This window comes from Aotus nancymaae, unplaced genomic scaffold (genome assembly GCF_030222135.1).
Source record: "Aotus nancymaae isolate 86718 unplaced genomic scaffold, 86718_ANA_hifiasm-v0.15.2.pri h1tg000012l, whole genome shotgun sequence".
In the NCBI taxonomy this organism is placed as follows: Eukaryota; Metazoa; Chordata; class Mammalia; order Primates; family Aotidae; genus Aotus; species Aotus nancymaae.
The window spans coordinates 25,027,503-25,048,131 of record NW_026988423.1 but is presented as its reverse complement, the minus strand read 5'-3'; the positions used below and the strand labels follow the sequence as shown (position 1 = coordinate 25,048,131).

Sequence of the window (20,629 nt, the reverse complement as noted above, 5' to 3'; positions counted from 1 at the left end):
TGGTTACAATTAAAAAATTAAAGAAAAAGTGAATGAAGACAATAGGACAAAGGAAAAATAAGAGCAGAAATGAAAAGACAAAGTTAGCAGAGAGGTTAATAAACCTGAGAAGTACTAATCCATTAATGATACATAACTGAAAGCTATCATGGAGCAATATTTTTTCCTTTTTATTTTTATAAATGTATAATGCAGGGTTTCTCAACTGTGGCACTGCTGACATTTTGGACCAGAGAGTTCTTTGCTGTAAGGGCTGGCCTGAGCATTCTAAGATGTTTAGCAGCATCCCTGACCTCTACGTACCCACCAAATTCCAGTTGTAGCCTCCCAGTCCTAGACAATCAAAAATGTTTCCAGACATCTGCCAAATGTCCACAGAGGCAAAATCACTCTTGCCTGAAAAACTGCTGATACAATGCTCTAAAATCATCAAGTAATCTCACAAACACTGCTATAGAAACAAAGATAACAATTTTGTAAAAATAAATTGTAGATTGGCAGATAGTTCGTCATGCAATAGTTCCTCCATTTGTCAACTCACACAGTTGTTTTCAGCATGAGAACGGCAGTATAGAGGCATTAATATATAAAGTAATAAACCTCGGGGCTGGGCACAGTAGCTCAGGCCTGTAATCTCAGCACTTTGGGAAGTCAAGGAGGGAGGATCACTTGAGGCCAGGAGTTTGAAACCAGCCTGGGCAAAACAAGACCCATCTCTAAAAAAATTAGAAAAAAATAGCCAGGCATGGTGGCGTGTGCCTATAGTCTTAGCTACCCAGGAGGCTAAAGTGAAGTGGGAGGATTGTTTGAGCCCAAGAGTTGGAGGTTACATTTAACCTCTGTACAACAGCTTGGGCAACAGAGTAAGACTCTGTGTCATTCATACATATACATTTACACAAATACATGTATATATGCATACATACAGGATGTCTGAAGACCGTAAGTACTAAAATCAAAGACCAAATAGGATTAGGGAAATAAACATTTTGGAAGAAATAGGAAAAGAATGAGTTTGGCTTAAATCTGACAGCCGTTTGACATGTAAGATCTGCATGGAGCTTAGCAAAGAAGGGTGGGCCTATAATGGTTTGAGAGACATTTGCATAGCAGTTATAGTTGAAGCAGTATAAACAGATCCACAAATTTTAAAGTGAGTGAATAATATGTATCTGTAGTTTTTCCTCCTTGTGTTGCAGCACTACATATTGAGTCTCCTAAACATATTTCTGCTTTTTAACAACTCTTATTATTTTCTTTAACCTCAAGGCTTTAATAATTCCAATAAAAAGAAATCAGGTGAAACTGGCTGGGTGCTGTGACTCATGCCTGTAATCCCAGCACTTTGGGAGGCTGAGGCGTGTGGATCACCTGAGGTCAGGAGTTTGAGAACAGCCTGGCCAACAGGGTGAAACCCCATCTCTAAAAAAAAAGAAAAGAAAGAAAAAAGAAATTAAGTGAAACAACATAAATTAGTTTAGAGTAGTAGTCAGATAATTTTGATATTATAACTGATTTGATGTCTCCGATTTTTCAATAGTCCCTAAGTTGCTGATAATAAAAACATTACAAAATGCTGTTGTATCTTTTATTACAAAACTGTAAACAAATCTAATTAGAAAATAAAACCAAAATGCTTAAAAGCATGCAAATAAGAATATGTAAGATCCAGCAATTCTACTTCTAGATAAATACCTAAAAAAACTGAAAGCAAGGCAGCATATTCACAATAGCCAAAAGGTGCAAGCAATCTAAGTACCCATTGACAGATGAACAGATAAACAAAATGTGGTTTATATACATGCCATGGAATATTATTTGGTCTCAAAAAGGAAAGAAATTCTGACACATGCTACAACATGGATGAAACCTGAAGTCATATGCTAAGTGAGATAAGCCAGTTATGAAAGGATAGACACTGTATCATTCTTTTTACATGAGTATCTAAAGTAGTCAAATTCATAGAGAGAAAGCAGAATGGTGGCTGCCAAGGGCTAGGGAGAAGGGGAAAATGTAGACTTACTGTTTATTAGGTACTGAGTTCCGCTGGAGAAAATGCAAAAGTTCTGGAGATGGTTGGCAGTGATGGCCGCACAACAATGTGAATATACTTAATGTCACTGCACATTTAAAAAATAGTTAAGCTAGTACATTTCATGTTACCACCATGGCAAATACTAAGGAACCTAATAATATTTACTAACCATGGAATATCTCTTGACTTATTCAAATCTTTATTAAGTTTAATAAATTTAAATATTTTTTCTCCAAAAAATAAAAAATAAAAGGCCAGGCACTGTGGCTCACACCTGTAATCCCAGCACTTTGGGAGGCCGAGGCAGGTGGATCACGAGGTCAGGAGTTCAAGACCAGCCTGGCCAAGATGGTGAAACCCCATCTCTACTAAAAATACAAAAATTAGCCAGCCATGGTGGTGTGCACCTGTAATCCCAAGTACTCAGGAGGCTGAGGCAGAAGAATCACTTGAACCTGGGAGGCAGAGATTGCAGTGAGCTGAGATCATGTCACTGCACTCTAGCCTGGATGACAGAGTGAAACTCCGTCTTGAAAATAAAAAATAAAATATGCAAACATCAGATGTGTTTATACATACTTTCAGTATAAGGACAGTTAAAGACAGCACTACCATTGCATGAATTTCATACTCACAGTGTCCTGAATTGTTTCACTTTTCTCTGGGTTTTCCTCTAGATAAATCCTCTCTTTCGGGCCACTCTTGGGACTCTAATGAAAAGACAAGATCTTCAGTTCATTTCAATAGGCACACCAAAAGGAGATGAGGAAAAAAGTATGAAAAATACTGTTCTGATTTTCATATTTGTATTTACAACTACTAAATATCTTTCACAGAACAGCTGGTTCTGCGACTTTTTCCTTACTTTGGCAAGTCACTTATTCTCTCACCTTTTCAGTTTTATGTTGATAAACAATTCAGAACCAACAAAATCATTTTACCTAATCTCCAGACCTGGAGGTTACTTTTCTACCAAATAACTAAATACATTGTATATCTCAAACTCATTATGTCAAAATCAAACTCTCTTTATCTTCCTTAACCCTTACCTTCTTAAACTATCCTTTCTATCCAAGAAAAGCATTTTGCCCTTCTTATGAGTACAGTTAAGCTTCTACTATTCTGTCTTCAGGTGAAACGTGGATTTTAATACATTTATATGGTATGTTTGGGATGATCTAATACAGTTGTTCTTCAGTATTTGTGGAAGATTGGATGCTCAAGTCCCTGATATAAAATGGTATGGTATTTGCATATAACCTATGCACATCCTATATATACTTTAAACCATCTCTAGATTACTTATAATACCTAATACAGTGTAAATGTTATATAAATAGTTGTTATACTATATTGTTTAGGGGACTGAGACCGATTGTATAAAATATAAACTATATGGCACGCAGAAAACTCACTTTGTGGAGATGAGGAACACCCCAAAGCAATGTGAGCCATTCTTTAGAGCAACTGAAAATGAGGAACCAGGGACCTAATGAATGCCAACAGGGAAGATACATTTTACCTATGCATATACTAAGATATCTTGGTGATATCACAAGATATTTCTGTTACCAAGAGAAAACAGCAGTTTCAAATGTATGACCCACCTTGGAGAAATGAATGACTTCGGGTCTTGGACAAGAGATATAAAAGATAAGATCAGAATAATTCTGTCACAAAAAGCAAGGAAGCTATCAGATATTGGAGGGGCATGTCAAAAGAACACACGTGAAAATTTGAGGGGGCTCCCACCAACAACAAAAAGAGTAACTCATACTGAAATTTGTGAGTTCAAAATATTACACACATAGACCCCTCTTACTTGTCACCTTTGGAGTTTGTAAGAGTACCATCTCTCCTGAAAAGACTCTTCTGAAAAGAATCAAGGGAAGTATTTATCCTACATTTTCTGCATAAGCTATATTTTAGGGTAACCTACTAGCCAGTAAGGGAAATCATTTGTCATAACATAACTCTATGTAATACACAATAATGACAAAATTATCCTTTTGAAACTCTGAATTAAACAATGGATCGAGGCATTTTGATCATGAATGGCATGTGAAAACATTTCATAAAAGCTTGAGGCCGGGTGCGGTGGCTCACGCCTGTAATCCCAGCACTCTGGGAGGCCGAGGCAGGTGGATCACGAGGTCAAGAGATCGAGACCATCCTGGCCAGCATGGTGAAACCCTGTCTCTACTAAAAATACAAAAATTAGCTGGGCGTGGTGGCACGCACCTGTAGTCCCAGCTACTCAGGAGGCTGAGGCAGGAGAATTGCTTGAACCCGGGAGGCGGAGGTTGCAGTGAGCCAAGACTGCACCACTGCACTCCAGCCTGGTACCTGGTTACAGAGCGAGACTCTGTCTCAAAAAAAAGCTTGAAAGGGAATGTTATAATGAAGAAAATCATGTTGACATCACCTAAACACCTTAAATAAACTTACAACCACAGTAAGACAACCATTCACGTCCTGATGTGATATAATGAGATGTACACAATACCATCCATGAATTATCCCAAATAACAACAATCAAACCTTAATCTGATCAAGACTGTAGATTTAACTAGGAATTTTCAGAAAAATCTAGATAAAGGAACATGTCATACACCACCACGAAAATACAATTAGAAAATGAATTGTTTTACTGAACATGTGACCCAATTTCTTTAACAACAACAACAAAAATCACCAAGGAAAAAAAAAGAAGGAAACTATTATAAATTATAGAGACTTAAAATGACTTATCAAGCAATGGCAATATGAAGGTCTTGACTGCATCCTGAATCAAATAAACTGTAAAAAGAAAAAACTGTAAAACAATTCTGTATTTAGAAAATATTGGCCCAGCATGGCGGCTCACACCTGTAATCCCAGCACTTTGGGAGGCTGATGTGGGTGGATCACCTGAGGTCAGGAGTTCAAGACCAGCCTGGTCAACATGGTGAAACCCCATCTCTACTAAGTATACAAAAATTAGCCAGGCGTGGTTGTGGGTGCCTGTAATCTCAGCTACTCGGGAGGCTGAGGCAAGAGAATCACTTGAACCCAGGAGGCAGAGGTTGCAGCAAGCTGAGATCGAGCCATTGCCAATCAGCCTGGGCAACAAGAGCAAAACTTCATCTCAAAAAAAAAAGGAAAAAAAGAAAATATTAATTCTTAAGGTTTAATAAAGATAATATAGCTATATTTTTTAAACATCTTCTTGTCTCTTAGAGAGACATATTAATAAACTAATGCCTTGGATTTACTTTAATCCAATGTTTGGAGGATGTGAGGAATAGGGGATACAAACAAAACTGCTGAGGCGAGCTTCTCAGGGACCTGAGGAGGATTATGTTAGTCTCTATTTTTAAATATGTTTAAAATTTTTCCAAAATGAATAATTTTTCAAAATATCACTCACAAACTGAAAATCAAAATGGAAAATGCTCTGAATTTTAGATCATGATTTGTTATCAAGTTGCTTCTCTTGTGAGAACTGGGTATCAAGGCATTCTTTAAAGCCTTCTCCAAGGTAAGCAAAAGCAGGAAATTTTCTTTGTAACAATATCACAAACACCACTAGGAAATTATTTCATAAAAATGAGAAGACAATGAAAAAAGTTAAAAGCATTGATTCAAAAGACAAAATCTAAAACAGCAACTCAAAGTACTGTTAAAAACAACAACAACAACAACAAAAGCAGACTGGTTCCTCCATACTTACTACAATACAACTGAAATAAACATGGAAATTCATAAGCTAAAAGCAACACATCTTTAGCTTCAAATAGACACTCGTAGAAATTAAACTAGTGTGTTATGTGTTCAGAAAGACAGCCTAGCTTGGATTTTTTATCATTTCTCACTCAGATTTCCACAATAATCATTTATTTATTTGGCCTCAGTTTCCTCATATATAAAATGGTGATGCCGCTTTTGTAAGATTGTTATTAAGTGTTAAAAAAAAAAAGTATCTGTAAAGCAATGGGTACAACCTCTGACACAAAGTAGGTATTCAATAAATGTTAACTATTATCCATTCAGCACATATCTGTTAAAGTTCCTATTAAGTCGCAGTTTTCTTTTCTTACAGATCCCTCTTTATTCCAAATGATTTTCCACAGATATGTTTCTGATGGTGACTCTCTTCTGCATGCAAGATAAAGCCCAAACACTTTATCCATTGATTTTGTTGTTTATTCAGATACTAAGTATCAATTACATGTCAAACAGTCTTAATTGATTGGAACACCTATTTCTATACTCAACAATTCACTCTTTTCTTTTTTTCCCCCGAGATGGAGTCTTGCTCTGTCACCGAGGCTGCAATGCAATGGCACGATCTCAGCTCACTGCAACCTCTGCCTTCCAGATTCAAGCAATTGTCCTGCATCAGCCTCCCAAGTAGCTGGGATTACAGGCACGTGCCAACACCCTCAGCTAATTTTTTTTTTTTTTGAGACGGAGTCTTGCTCTGTGTTGTCTGGTTGGAGTGCAGTGCACGATCTCGGCTCACTGCAACCTCCTGCCTCAGCCTCCCAAGAAGCTGGGACTACAGGCATGTGCCACCATGCCCAGCTAGTTTTTGTATTTTTAGTAGAGACAGAGTTTTATCATGTTGGCCAAGATGGTCTCGATCTCTTGACCTCGTGAGCTACCCGCCTCAGCCTCCCAAAGTACTGGGATTACAGGTGTGAGCCACCGCGCCCGGCCTCAGCTAAATTTTTTTTTTTGTATTTTTTAGTAGACACAGGGTTTCACCATGCTGGCCAGACTGCTCTCGAACTCCTGACCTCATGATTCACCCACCTTGGCCTCCCAAAGTGGTAGGATTGCAGGCATGAGTCACAGCACCTGGCCAACAATTCACTCTTTCATAAGGTTATATTTCCTTTTTTTTTTTTTTGAGACAGAGTCTCATTCTGTCACCAGGCTGGAGTGCAGTGTCACGAACTTGGCTCACTGCAACCTCCACCTTACAGGTTCAAGCAATTCTCCTGCCTCAGTCTCCTGAGTAGCTGGGACTACAGGCGCCCACCACCACGCCCAGCTAGTTTTTGTATTTTTAGTAGAGAGAGGGTTTCACCATGTTGGCTAGGATGGTCTCGATCTCCTGACCTCATGATCCGCCCGCCTCGGCATCCCAAAATGCTGAGATTACAGGTGTGAGCCACCACACCCAGCCATGAAGTTATATTTATAAGTCATTGATTTTATTGTAACATTCCTCTAAATACAAGATAAAATTCAAATTTCTCATTCCTATCATTTGTTCCTACTGCCTACAATTTGCTACACTTTGGAAACATAAAGTCAGACAAGATAGTCCCTGTGCTCTCAAGGAACTTCCCCATCTCATGGTAGGGGCAAGCCATGAAAACAGAGAGGAGACACAGCACTAAAACAAAAGAGTGTGAGAAGTATTCCCAAGAGCAGTATGTACTGATAGAACAAGTTGAAGCTCTTTATAACCTGGACTCATGATTTGGCTTCTAAGATAATCTCTAGCCATTTCATCTATAACCCTAATATGCCAGGTTGCCCTAAAAATTTGACTGCTCTCTCAAAACTTTATGCATTTTCATACCTCAGTGGTTTTGTTTATATTTAGATTACTGGTATTTTGGAGCTAGGTGGAAGTAGATCACCTATTGCCTGAATAAGTTTGGAAAGTCAGTTAACTCCCTTTGGCCTCAGTTATTTCTTTTATAAAGTTACAGTAACAACAGTACTACTTCATAAGGCCATTTTGAGAATTAACCAAGGAACATAAAACACCATAGTGTATGGGGTGTATACCCAACAAATATTAACGATTACCATTTTTTCCTTGAGCCCAACTTAAAATTTTCCATTAAAACCTTTAGCTAACCCCATCACAAGATTCCTATTGCTATCTTTCAAAAAAAAAAAAAAAAACCCCACAAATCCTCAGTTTGTTTTTTGCATGAGGAACTGGGTCATTGGGCCTAAGCCTCAAGAGGCAGCCTGAATGATGGCTTAGACCATAGCTTCCTTTTTAAAAAACAACAAAGCAAAACAAAAAGCCCCACAACCTTCAATAAGAGAGAAACTTCACATTGTTAAATAGTATATATGTGTGTATACATAACAAAAGTCCCAAGAAATGACACCTCTTCTATACGCAAAGCACTGTATTTCCTATTCTTTTTTAAAATAAATACAATCCACTAAATTGATTTCATGACCCACAATTACAGAAACACTCATTCAGACTACTTCTCGCATCACTTTTAAAGAGGGTGATCTACACTGAAGTCATTATTCCTATCATTGCATATAATTTACAAAGTATTGCTGAGTAAGCAACACTGAACTTAGCTTTTAAGTATTCATATATCTATGGTGTTACATCATATTCAGCTTAAAATGTCTTATTATCATCTTCTTAACAGATACTCATGTTCATCTGGTAGTTTCTGGGTTAATCAAGAAAGTGCTGTTACTAAACCTGGGCTATTAACTGAAGCCTATCTAAAAGGACTAAGGTTTTTTCTCTTGGTAATGGCAAAGTGCCCCATGATTCAAGACTGAGTCACTCTGACCACAAATGGAATATTAACATGCTCTTAAAGATACCAACAGTTGGTCTCTCGGTTCAGTAAGAATGCACTGGCATTATTAACTTCTCTACCCACGAACAAGATGCCTGCTGGGAAATTCCATCCCTGTAAAAGAAACAGTTGGCAATGGGTGTTCAAGGGAAAAAGTGAACTCTGGAACACAGTATCCAGAATTTCTGTTTATCAATTTGGTACATTAAAAATGGGAATGGTAAAAAGTGCTAAGACACCTCTAATTCACATAACTCAAAATCAAATCTAGAAAGAGGCTGTAAGGAAGAATACAGAAGAAAAAGATTTTGAACACTTAATGCTTACATCTGCATTGTCACTACTGGGCCGAGAAGCATCACCACTGCTACAGTCAGTCCTGCCCAGTGCATCTCCAGGATCTGTTTCTGCCTCACTGACTGTTAGGGTGTCACCTAAAGGTCTGGAGGGTGTAACTACAGCTCCATCCTAAAAGAGATTAAAGAAAAACACACCCACACAAACACATAAAAGAAAACTTTCATTACTTGCTGCACAAAGAAACAGAGTGGTACTACAATCTACATGGAGACTGGTAAAAGTTGGACATTGTGATGTGCTCAAGAATGTTTAAAATTCTACGAGTAAAATCAATAAGTAACTATTAATTCTAGGATTCTAAAATGGCATGACTTTAAAGACAGGGCGAGTGATGTTTTAGTAAAAAGTATATAAGTTCAAACTTCTAAATATAGCAAAAAGGTAAAATGGTTTGTTAATTTATATAATTCATATTGTCTGCCCATTAATAAAGGTTATAACCCTACAGCTTCTTGTTAACTACCTTCCAATGCTTCAGGGTTTCAATCAATGGCCAATTCTGGGACATAATGCTATAACATAAATTATTATAAGCATTTAGATCAGATTATAAGCATTTATTTATTTATTTAATTTGAGACAGAGTCTCACTCTGTTGTCCAGACTGGAGTGCAGTGGCAGGATCTTGGCTTATTGTAGCCTCCGCCTCCATGGTTCAAGAGATTCTCTTGCCTCAGATGCCTGAGTGGCTGGGATTACAAGCACGCACCACCATGCTTGGCTAATTTTTTTATTTTCAGTAAAGACGGAGTTTCACCATGTTGGCCAGGCTGGTCTTGAACTCCTGACCTCAAGTGATCTGCCTGCTCAGCCTCCCAAAGTGCTGGGATTATAGGCATGAACCACCACACCCAGCCAGGTTATAAGCATTTAGATCGCTGTCCAAACAGGGTAAGAATATTGTCTTTGCCCAGTAATAACATAAAACTGCCAATATTACTGAGGTATAACACCTTAAAATGTCACACAGTTAGTAGGACTGAAAGTAATGAAAAAAAAAAAAAACTGGAATCAAAAGTACACTAAACCAGGATGTCAGGGGACCTTACATACTGCATGGCCTTATAGAGGTCATTTAACCAGTTTAGACCCTAGGTTTCTCTACTATAATTTTTTTTTAATCAGAAAGTAAGATTAAGCTAGATGATCGATCTCAAAGAATTATTTTGCAAATATGTAGCTTTCCCTTCAGACTTAACTCAGGAATAGTGATAAATAGCTTTTACCTATTTTAAACGTATAGGCAATTTATCCACTTTGCTTTAAGATGACGTATAAGGTGCTTTACATATCCCAAATCTAAATATTACAGAATGTAAGTCTGGTTAACATATAAATGCTGAGCTATTTTTTTTCTTAAGAGACCATTATCTCTATAGCTTATACCTACACAATAAATTCTACTGAAATCTATTTTTAAATTACAATAAAAATATAGTCATTAAAAGTATGAATGTGCTTTTAAATCCTCAGACTGGGTTTGAATTCCAGTTCTATTACTTTTGAGCTATATGATCTCAGACAAGTCATTTAATCTGTCTCTCTCTAAGTATATACACAAACTGGAGAAAAACAAACATAAGTAACCTCAGAGTTGTTAGGCAGATTAAATAAGAAAACGTTTGTCCATATATTTAGCTCAATGCCTGTCGTTTTAAAATCTTATATTCCTACTTAAAAACATATCAACTGCCATTCTATTTTAAGATGGCAGAATGAACCACAAAAAATATAAATATACACATCTAAATACATTTTAGTAGTTTGTCACATTAAAGCAAAAGCACTCAATTCTTTTTTACATCATTATGGAACAAAGAAATGTGATATCATGACCAAGCAAGCAATCAGACGCCCACATTTATTTTTGTTAGTCATTACTTCTGTAACATCCTTAACAGGATATCCTGTTGTCCTATGCTAGAAAAATAACTTTAAAAAAGGCAACTGCAACATTCTCTGACACATTCCCAAAAGAAAATTATCCTGCAAAAAGTTGGGTAGCATTTGTAATAGTGATGCTACCTGAGCAGAGCCTGTGGCTTTGGATAACTGCTCTTGCAGCTGAGGAATGTGTTTCTTGGCCTCTTGGATCTCTTTTAGCAATCTTTGGGCAGGTGTTCGGTTGTAATCTTCCTGCAATAACTGAAAAGTTATAAAAATATTTTCAGAATTAATTACCTTTGTAAAAAAGATACAGAAATCGTCCATTCTTAATCAATAAAATAGCTAATGACATTGGTTACAATACTGCTTGATTGAAAGTATGATAAACACTGACTCAACAATGCCCACTCACGTTTTTATTGGCCTGTAAACAGCCCTACTTCTCATTTAATACCTGTAGTCGTTCCTGTTCTTTCTGTAACATTTTTCTCAGAATTTCTACTTTCTGGTTATGAACCACATTGTTTTCCTCCTAGAAAAGAAAAAGATAAAAAACAAACAACAACCAGTATAGAGAAAATGAAGCTAAAATAAATAGAGGAAATGTGACATGCAAAGTTCTGCCTCAGCTCCAATTATCAATACCTATTAGGTTTTTCTCTATTTCTGGATTATAAGGACAGGCTTTTAGACATCACACTTAAAAGATAAGAAGCTACAAGGAAATGCCTTCCCTTCTATTTCACTTTTACTAAACTGGGTTCAAGAGAACATTAAATATTGATATTGGAGAAGTTTTCTTAGTATAAGAATAGTATCTTTTACTTTCCCTCATTCGGATCCTTACTATCGATCCCCATGCATAGCTCAAATGTTCAGTACCTCTTACCTGAAATATGAAGACAGCTCCCTAATTCCTCACCCATCATCCCTCCTTGTTTCACAACCCTATTTTACCAAATTAGTCTTCTGATAATCCTAGGATAATCACGTACTCTTTTGCTTTAAAAGAAAAATGTTGAATACTGCTTATCTAGTTACATGTAAATTAGCCTGGTAGATGTCATTTTTCAAAATATATAGTCAACCTACTATTTTCAAGTTCATCTCCCACTACATACATCCTTAACAGGCACCAACCAAACAAAAATCCTAGCTACTTCTCCACAATATTTGTGCTTTTTAGCTCCTTCTATTTATTTTTCTTCTTCTATGTGCTTAACTTAGTATTTTTTGCCCTCATAATGTCTACATTCTGCCTTTGTATTATAGTTACGTGTATACCCTTGATTTAATCTCGGTCAACAAAGCTTTGTTAAGTACAGTCTACATGCTAAGCAATATTTCAGGTACTGGAAACACAACAGTAAACAAAATAAACAAAAATTCCCGTCCTCTTAAAAGTATACATTCTAAGATGACTAAGAACCTTGAACATAGAGTATCTTAATTATATTTTTGTGGGTGGCACATTGTTTTACATATGGCAGGTGTTTAATACTTGTTAAATCTGCTATGACAAGATTCTAACTATTCCTAATCATTATGTAATTTTTATATTAGAAAGTTGTTTTCCAGAATCTTAAATTTAATTTGCTAATCAGTCCAATATTTAAAATTCTTAATATAAACACATACTTATAAGACTGAGCATTTACTAAGAAATTTTCCCATTCTTACCCCCATGAGTACAGGACTAGTGATTCTCTCCATATTCCCAGATGCTCCAGGTGAATGAGGAGATGTCATGATGGGAGACATATGTCCAATGACTGATGGCTCTACTTCAGAATCGGCAAGTGGAATCTGGGGCGACCCAGGTGGGCGTCCCTGAACAGTGAGAGCTACATAGGAACCAGCTTGGGGTGGGGAGATGGAAAAAGGGAAGGGAAGGGAAAATAACATTGTCAAGAAACTTTTTATAGCATTTTAGTACTTAATCTTGATAGTTCTAAAAGATCCAGTTATGTAAGACTGTCCCATCATCTGTTAACCATGTCTCCACAGAAAAAAAATCCAATGAAATTTCTCTTTTATGACTGCCCTAAAAATCCAAAAGAACGATGCCATTTTCAGACGGCAAGTTACTACTTGTAAGATCAGATATTACTTAAAAGCAAATAAAATGTATAACTCAATAACATATTTTCTTAATTTAGAGGAGAGTTAAAATCAACCATCTATTAGTGGCTATGTTTAATTAATTTCTTAAAATTAAATTTTTTAAATCTTCCAGGCTGGAGTGCAGTGGCACAATATCAGCTCACTGCAGCCTCAACTTCCTGGGTTCAAGCAGTCCTCCCACCTCAGCCCCCAGAAGTAGCTGGTACTACAGGCATGTGATACCATGCTCAGCGATTTTTGTATTTTGTTGGCCAGGCTGGTCTTGAACTCCTGAACTAAAGTGATCCGCCCACCTTGGCCTCCCAAGGTGCTAGGATTACAGGTGTGAGACACGGTACCCGGCCTAAATTTTCATATTTTAAGATGATACTACCTAGGCAGGGTTTAGTGCCTATGCTAGAATATAAAATGCAAATTTAAGTTAACTTTACAAAATGAGTATCACCAAAAAATATTCCACAATAACAGGGAAAAACACAATCAATAAGTTAGTAAATTTTAGTAGAAAATATCTGGAGAAATGGAAAGGAATTCATTAGAGATACTACAGGGGGGAATATCCAGATAGCAAAAATCACCATAATCAGACTCAGTAAAAGACATGGCAAAACCTTTTTATTAGACATTTCAATAGAACTTTTAAATGTATTTCACATTTGTCTTCCAATTTAACCCTCCCATGGAAATCATTATCAATTCTTTCATGGTGCTTTGGCATTCTAAAAACAATTTTTGCTATGTGTAGTAGTCACAAGTGTTATGATTTGGAGGAATTCTACATGTAAACACTTTCTAAGGCTTTTCAGTCTTATTGCTCTCTATCAGAAAGTCATCTATTACATCTCACTTGCCTATGTACTTGCTTACAATAGCTTCCTACCTTTTCCCTTCCTTTCTTTAGCTGTTTCTAAACACTGTTCTGATTTGATAACACTTTTATTATATCCAGAATATGCATTAAATAGTAAGACATGCAGGAACTCTGTTACATACACCCAGGCTTTAGGGATGTCATATTTATATCTGTTTTGGATATGCAGAGGTTTTTATGCTTAACTTTAAGTGTTTAGCTGTGCCCTTACTATTGGATAAGTAATCCACTGCTAGAATCCTAGGATTTAATTTTTTAAGTAAAATTTACACAGATTGAGCAAAAAATACAACCTAGAAAACTAAAGAAATGGTTTTATACTTCTCAATATCAGGTATAAACTTATTAACATAAACCATATTTATGCAGCACATAATTTATAAATCACATTCTCATTAAATAAGTAGTCAAATTAAGTATGGGGATCTAATTTTGATCACTGTACTTCTTTTAAAATACACTAAAGTTAAGAACTCTGATCAAAGTGACCATTTGGAGCACTAGTACTGTGATGAAAAGGTTAAAAAAAATTCATAGTTGCTTAACATAGCAGCAAAAAGGCCAAGAAAAAAGTTAGTTTATTAAATTTCTTCTGAAGAGGTCCACCCACCCAGCACAGAGAAACTGAATGAAACAGTAGTGATTCTGCTTGACCACAAACAACTCTCTTATTTCTAGTCTACTTTACTGTGGAATAATCTGATGCAGAAGATAATAAATTCTTTTTTTTTAATTCCTTTTTTAAAATTGCAATCAGTTTAAGCAGTCTCTCCCCTTTTTTTTTCCTTTAAGAGATACAATAGCAAATACATAAGGCCCAAACCAGGCCAGAACAAAGAAAAAGGAAGTTATGTTCTAGGTGGTAGACTCTCATGTGACTTTCTTTACTTCTATTGTAATTGTCATGTTATTTTCCATTCAATATGTGAAGTAATTAGAAAATATAAAATCTTGGCCAGGTGGAGTGGGTCATGCCTGTAATCTCAGCACTTTGGGAGACTGAGGCAGGTGAGCCCAGGAGTTTGACAGCAGCCTGGAGAACATAACAAGACCCTGTCTCTACCAAAAAAAAAAAAAAAGGCCAGGCATAGTGACTCATGCTTGTAATCCCAGCACTTTGGGAGGCCAAGGCGGGTATATCACGAGGTCAGGAGATTCAGACCATCCTGGCTAACACGGTGAAACTCTGTTTCTACTAAAAATACAAAAAATTAGCTAGGAGTGGTGGCACATGCCTGTAACCCCAACTACTTGGGAGGCTGAAGCAGGAGAATCGCTTGAACCTCGGAGGCAGAGGTTGCAGTAAGCAGAGATCACGCCACTGCACTCCAGCCTGGGCGAGAGTGAGACTCTGTCTCAAAAAAATAATAATAATAATTAAAATAAATAAACAAGGTGAGAGGATCACTTGAACCCAGGAGTTAGAGGCTGCAGTGAGCTATTGTACCACTGCACTCTATAAGACCGTGACCCTAAAAAAAGGAAAATATAAAACCTCTCTTGGAAAGCAGGTAAGGTTAAAAGGTAACAACAAAATGAAACAAAAGCCCAGGTAGGGGAAGGTACAGCAGCACCTAGACTTCACCTGACCCAGATTCAGATGACCCACCCCATCACCACCACAGGGCCATGGAACCTTCCCTTCTCCCTGTGCAAATGGGAAAACTGAGGCCCTGTGGGTGGCTGAGGCCTGGCTTGCCCACACCTCACTGCCAGCTGGAGGTGCACGAATCCACCTTTGACCCTGAAAATGACAGGGTCATTTTCTCCTACTGCTTCAAGCCTGTTTCTCCACAGAGAACTAAGTCCAACAGGCTACTCACTCAAACCTGAAGATCACAAATTCTTAACTCTAAAGATTTCCAAGAGAAGACTGCTAGTCTCATTTCAGTTCATCAGGCCATATATCTGATTTCTCAACCTCCTTCCTCTCAGGTGACTAATGCATTTTTTTAAATATATGTATTCAATATTACCAAGAATGACAAGAATATTATGATCAACCATATAAATGGAGTTGACAAAAGATAGTTATTAGTAAGTAAAGAGTTTTCACTTCAGATTTTCCTTCAATGCAGGCATCAGCAAACTCCAGCCAAGGGCTAAACCAGGATCACAGACTTTTGGTAAATAAAGTTTTACTGAAACACAGCCACACCCATTCATTTACATATTGTCTATGGCTGCTTTCAAGATACAATAACAGAGTCGGTAGTAGACTATATAGTCCACACAGCCTAAATATTTACTCTTTGGCTTATTACAGGAAATTTGCTGATCCTTACTTTAAGGGTTTCAGAAAACAATTAAAAGTAAGAATAACATTCACCTACATCTGATTAGCTTCACCACCTCCAGATGATTTGAATGAGTCACCAGAGTTCCATTCACCTGTGAGAAAACAGAAGTAGTGTACGTTAGATACATTCTATTGAGACAATAGATAAAATTACTTCAGGAACGATCATACATAATATAACCATTTATAACATAGTAATCAGGGATAGATTAAAATATGTATGTATTTGATTCAATATTCACTTTCACACCATGATTCTACAGGGCATATTTGGCAACAAAATGAACTTAAACATAAACCAAGGCCTTGACATACAAAACATTACAATGTAGTCACCATGACAAATGACAAAACATACCATGAAACAGATTTACAAATCCTTCACAGTGAAGGGCTTCATACAAATAGAAAAGATCTCTTTGCTTTTAATTACCAAGTCATCAATTTGTCAAAATTAATAATAAATCAAAAATAATTTTTTAAAATAAGTATTTACACAATACTCAATTTACTTTTAGTTTTTCAACCATGATCTACTCTTTACAAAGAAAATTAATTTTCAGACCAGCTAAATGTATCCTGATTCTGAATTAAACCAAACAAATCAAGGTAAAAATATCAAATGTGGATTTAACATTAATTTTCTGATTCTCTGATCCAAGTTATCTAAAATTCAAATGCATCAGTGTAAAAAACATAAGTACAAGTATACTTATCCTGCCCCATGAAATAGTTACTGTTCGCTATGACATTTAATTTTGGAGACACTTTTCTAGAATATACACATCAAATAGACACATAAACATTACACATTACAACTGGCTTTTTTTTCCTGGAAAAAAAATAAAACTTTTTTTCACTGTATGGTGGCTATCTTTCAATAAAGATACATATTGACCTAATCCATGCTTTGCTTTTTTTTTTCTTTCTTTTTTTTTTTTTTGAGAGACGGAGTTTCACTCTTGTTACCCAGGCTGGAGTGTGCAATGGCGCGATCTCGGCTCACCGCAACCTCCGCCTCTTGGGTTCAGGCAATTCTCCTGCCTCAGCCTCCTGAGTAGCTGGGATTACAGGCACGCGCCACCACGCCCAGCTAATTTTTTGTATTTTTAGTAGAGACGGGGTTTCACCATGTTGACCAGGATGGTCTCGATCTCTTGACCTCGTGATCCACCCGCCTCGGCCTCCCTTCAAATGAAATATAATTTATTTCTCGATCCCTCAGTTTATGCATAGCTATGTGATAAAGCCAGTAGAAATTTCCTTGTACACACTTAACTTGACATTTGTACACTTATTTCCTCAGATAAGTTCCTAAAAGCAAAATTGCTTTTAGGTTACATACTTTCTTAAAGACTTTTGATACATATTCAGACTTTCCTCCAAACAGATTTTACCTAATTTATACTCACAGCAAAGTCATGAGAATAGTCGTTTTATCATACCCAAACTATGCTAAATGTGTATTACCTATCTTTAAATTTTCTAACAACCAAATACATTTTTCACCTATCATTTCAATTCCTACTTCTTTGTTATCAGTGAGGTTGGCCATATCCCCATTAATATGTTATGTATTTCAATTACTTTGGGAAACTGCCTGATAAAATTCTTTGCCCATTTTTCTTTCAGAATATTTATTCCTCTCTTAGTAATTTAAAAGTATTCTTTAAAATTAAGGCTATCTGGTCCGTGAGACATTTCAAATATTTCTTCCAAATTATTGTTCATGGCATCGTTTCCTATGTAATAATAATTTGATTTTAAATAATCAAATTAGTCAATTATTTCAAGAATAGTTACTAACCCATTCTCTACTGATCTGAATCCAAAGTCTATTTCTAGTCTCTCTATTGTATACCACTGGTAGGTCTATATCTAGACTAGAGTCACATATATCTCTTCTCATACATACACACATTATATATAATGCATTTTTTTCCTTAACTATTCTTATATACTTATAAAGTTCATCTGGAAGAATAATCATATTGACATCTACCACTCCAATTCTATTTGTATACAGGTCAAGTATCACTTATCTAAAATACTTGGTACCAGAAGAAGTGTTCTGGATTTTTTTGAATTTTGGAATATTTACATATACATAATGATACATCTTGGGGATGAGACCCAGGTTTAAATATGAAATTCATGTTTCATATATACCTTATCCACATCGCCTGAACATAGCTTTATATATTTTAAATACTTCTGTGCATGAAACAAAGTTTTTTGTTTTGGTTTGGTTTTATTTACTGTTTTTTAAAGACGGAATCTCACTATATTGCCCAGGCCAAAGTGCTGTGGCTATTCTCAGGTATGATCAAAGTGCACTGCAGTCTCAACTCCTGTACTCAAGTAATCCTCCCACCTCAGCCTCCTGAGTAGCTGGTAACATGGGCTCAGGCTACTGTACCTGGTGAAACCAGCTTTTTTCACATGACTCATCATATGAAGTCAGGTGTGAAATTTTCCATTTATGGTGTCACATGACTCATCACATGAGGTCAGAAGTGAAATCTTCCATTTATGGTGTCATGTTGGTACTCAGAAAGTTTCAGAGTTGGGAGCATTTGAGATTTCAGATTAGAAATGCTCAACTTGTACTTTGATGAGAATTTCTTAGTAACAGACTAATCTAGAGAGAAATGACCTTTACAACACTGATATACTCTCCTACTCAAAACGTATATTCCTCCATTATTTTCGATCCTTTTATTATGCCCTTCGGTAAAAGAGAATTTTAAGAAAAATGAAATACGTTTTTATAGTCAACAGATGTATCATACATAATATGATACTTTTTATAAAAATCCAAGTGAAAAAATCAGAATAGAACCAATATTTGTTGTTTTTTTAATTCTACCATAAATTCCATAATAGCCTTTTCCTTACCTTGATGATTCGATCACCTGTCTGTACTCCAGCCCGCATGGCTGCTCCATCTGCATGAGAAATTAATTACTTAAAATGTGATTCATTTGCATTTACTGATCATCTTCCTGACAGAGGGACAGTATAACAAAGTGGTTAAAAACATGGGCTGTAAAGTCAGACAGACTTTAAGTTCAAATCCTGCTTCTACCACTCACTAGTTGTATGACCTTGGACTGATTTTATGTTTAAACCTCAGTATCACCTATAAAATGGGGATTAAAAAAATTGTCTACCTTAAATTATAGCACCCAATATAAATGAAGTATTTAATATATGGTAATAGCAGTAGAAAACATTATCAGACCACAGCTATCTCTTTAATCTGTCTTTGCCAAAATATCACTTGGTGCCATGGAAAACTGAAATTTCAGAAACTTCTGTGTGGACAATAAAGTATCAAGACCAAGGAGTCACATGATTTCTAAAACTATGTAAACACTGCTTTCTAAAAAGTACAAAAAAAAAAAAACTGGAGTAAATTCCTTCCTACAACTATGACACGATAGACGAATCTAGCACAATAGTCCACATGACCTGCAATTCATGTAATTATTCTATTCTTGGAAATTGCCATTATTTAAGTTTTTTTATTCTTATTCTGTTTACTAAGTGATAAATTGTTTTTAAAAGTGCTTGCCTTCTTTCACAGACTGTACGAAGACTGGATTGTCTCCACTGACCGTCAACCCAAATCCATTGTCATCTTTCTGGATGACTACACAACGCTGAACAAGACCTGCACAAGAACCACAGGGTGAAAAAAAAAAGAAGGAAGAGAAAGTAGAGAAAGAAAAAGACAAGTTACATATTAGTAACAAACTGTGTTCCATCTAGAGAAACACAAAGTAGGCCATGTAAATCTACATGATAAAGTAAGAGCACCAACCCCTATCAACAAAGCAAACACAAGAACATCACAGAGTCACACATATTGTTTTCTCACTGGCTGAGTATAATAGAATTGCTCTAATATTTAAAAACAGCTATGGCAAACTGCAAAATATAAAGTATTAGAGATGAGACAGCTAGAAGGAAAGCCCATTCACATCCATGCTACTTCTCTGTAGTATAAAATTCTCCCCTGCCAACTCCTGACCTCAGTGCCCTGTGTTTTTGGTACACTAATTGGTGTTTAACCCAAGAAAATCAACCATTTTAGGACATTTGGCTAGGAGCATCACAAGGAAAATTCTGGAGAAATATAATCTTACTCTCAAGAAAATATACTCAGGAAAACGGTAAAAAGAAAGGAGGTGTTTGCAGAGTATGTGAAGTAAAGCTATTCCCCCAAGAAGAGAAGAGAAGGGAAGAGTTCAGGGGGAAGAAAAACCCTGGCTCACATAAAACAAACAGAAAGGGGAAAAAAGTGGAAAACATAAAGAATCTGTGAGCTCAACCAGTTCCTTCATCTCTTTCATATACTTACCTGATTCCTAAAGGAGAATTTGTTTTTCTTCTAAATAGCAAATGAAAACTGTTAGGGCAAGGTGAGAGAAAGAGGGCCCCAACCAAAGAAATAGGAATGTCCCGCCCGCGTAGAACCCTGATTA

General features: G+C 36.4%; 1 protein-coding gene across 3 annotated transcripts in view; it reads right to left on the bottom strand.

Annotated features, from left to right (window-relative positions):
- The window catches only part of ARHGEF12 (Rho guanine nucleotide exchange factor 12), a 151,931-nt gene that overhangs the window by 47,552 nt on the left and 83,750 nt on the right, over positions 1-20,629 (bottom strand). For 2 of the 3 annotated variants that reach the window (XM_012470286.3, XM_021671202.2), the window contains 8 exons: positions 19,717-19,815; positions 19,038-19,087; positions 16,174-16,231; positions 12,526-12,704; positions 11,300-11,377; positions 10,984-11,103; positions 8,926-9,066; positions 2,671-2,745 (listed from right to left, as the gene is read on the bottom strand). In XM_012470286.3, the coding sequence (XP_012325709.1) occupies positions 2,671-2,745; positions 8,926-9,066; positions 10,984-11,103; positions 11,300-11,377; positions 12,526-12,704; positions 16,174-16,231; positions 19,038-19,087; positions 19,717-19,815 (800 nt within the window). The remainder of the gene's footprint in view (positions 1-2,670; positions 2,746-8,925; positions 9,067-10,983; positions 11,104-11,299; positions 11,378-12,525; positions 12,705-16,173; positions 16,232-19,037; positions 19,088-19,716; positions 19,816-20,629) is intronic. The other variant, XM_021671203.2, reaches the window with a different exon arrangement.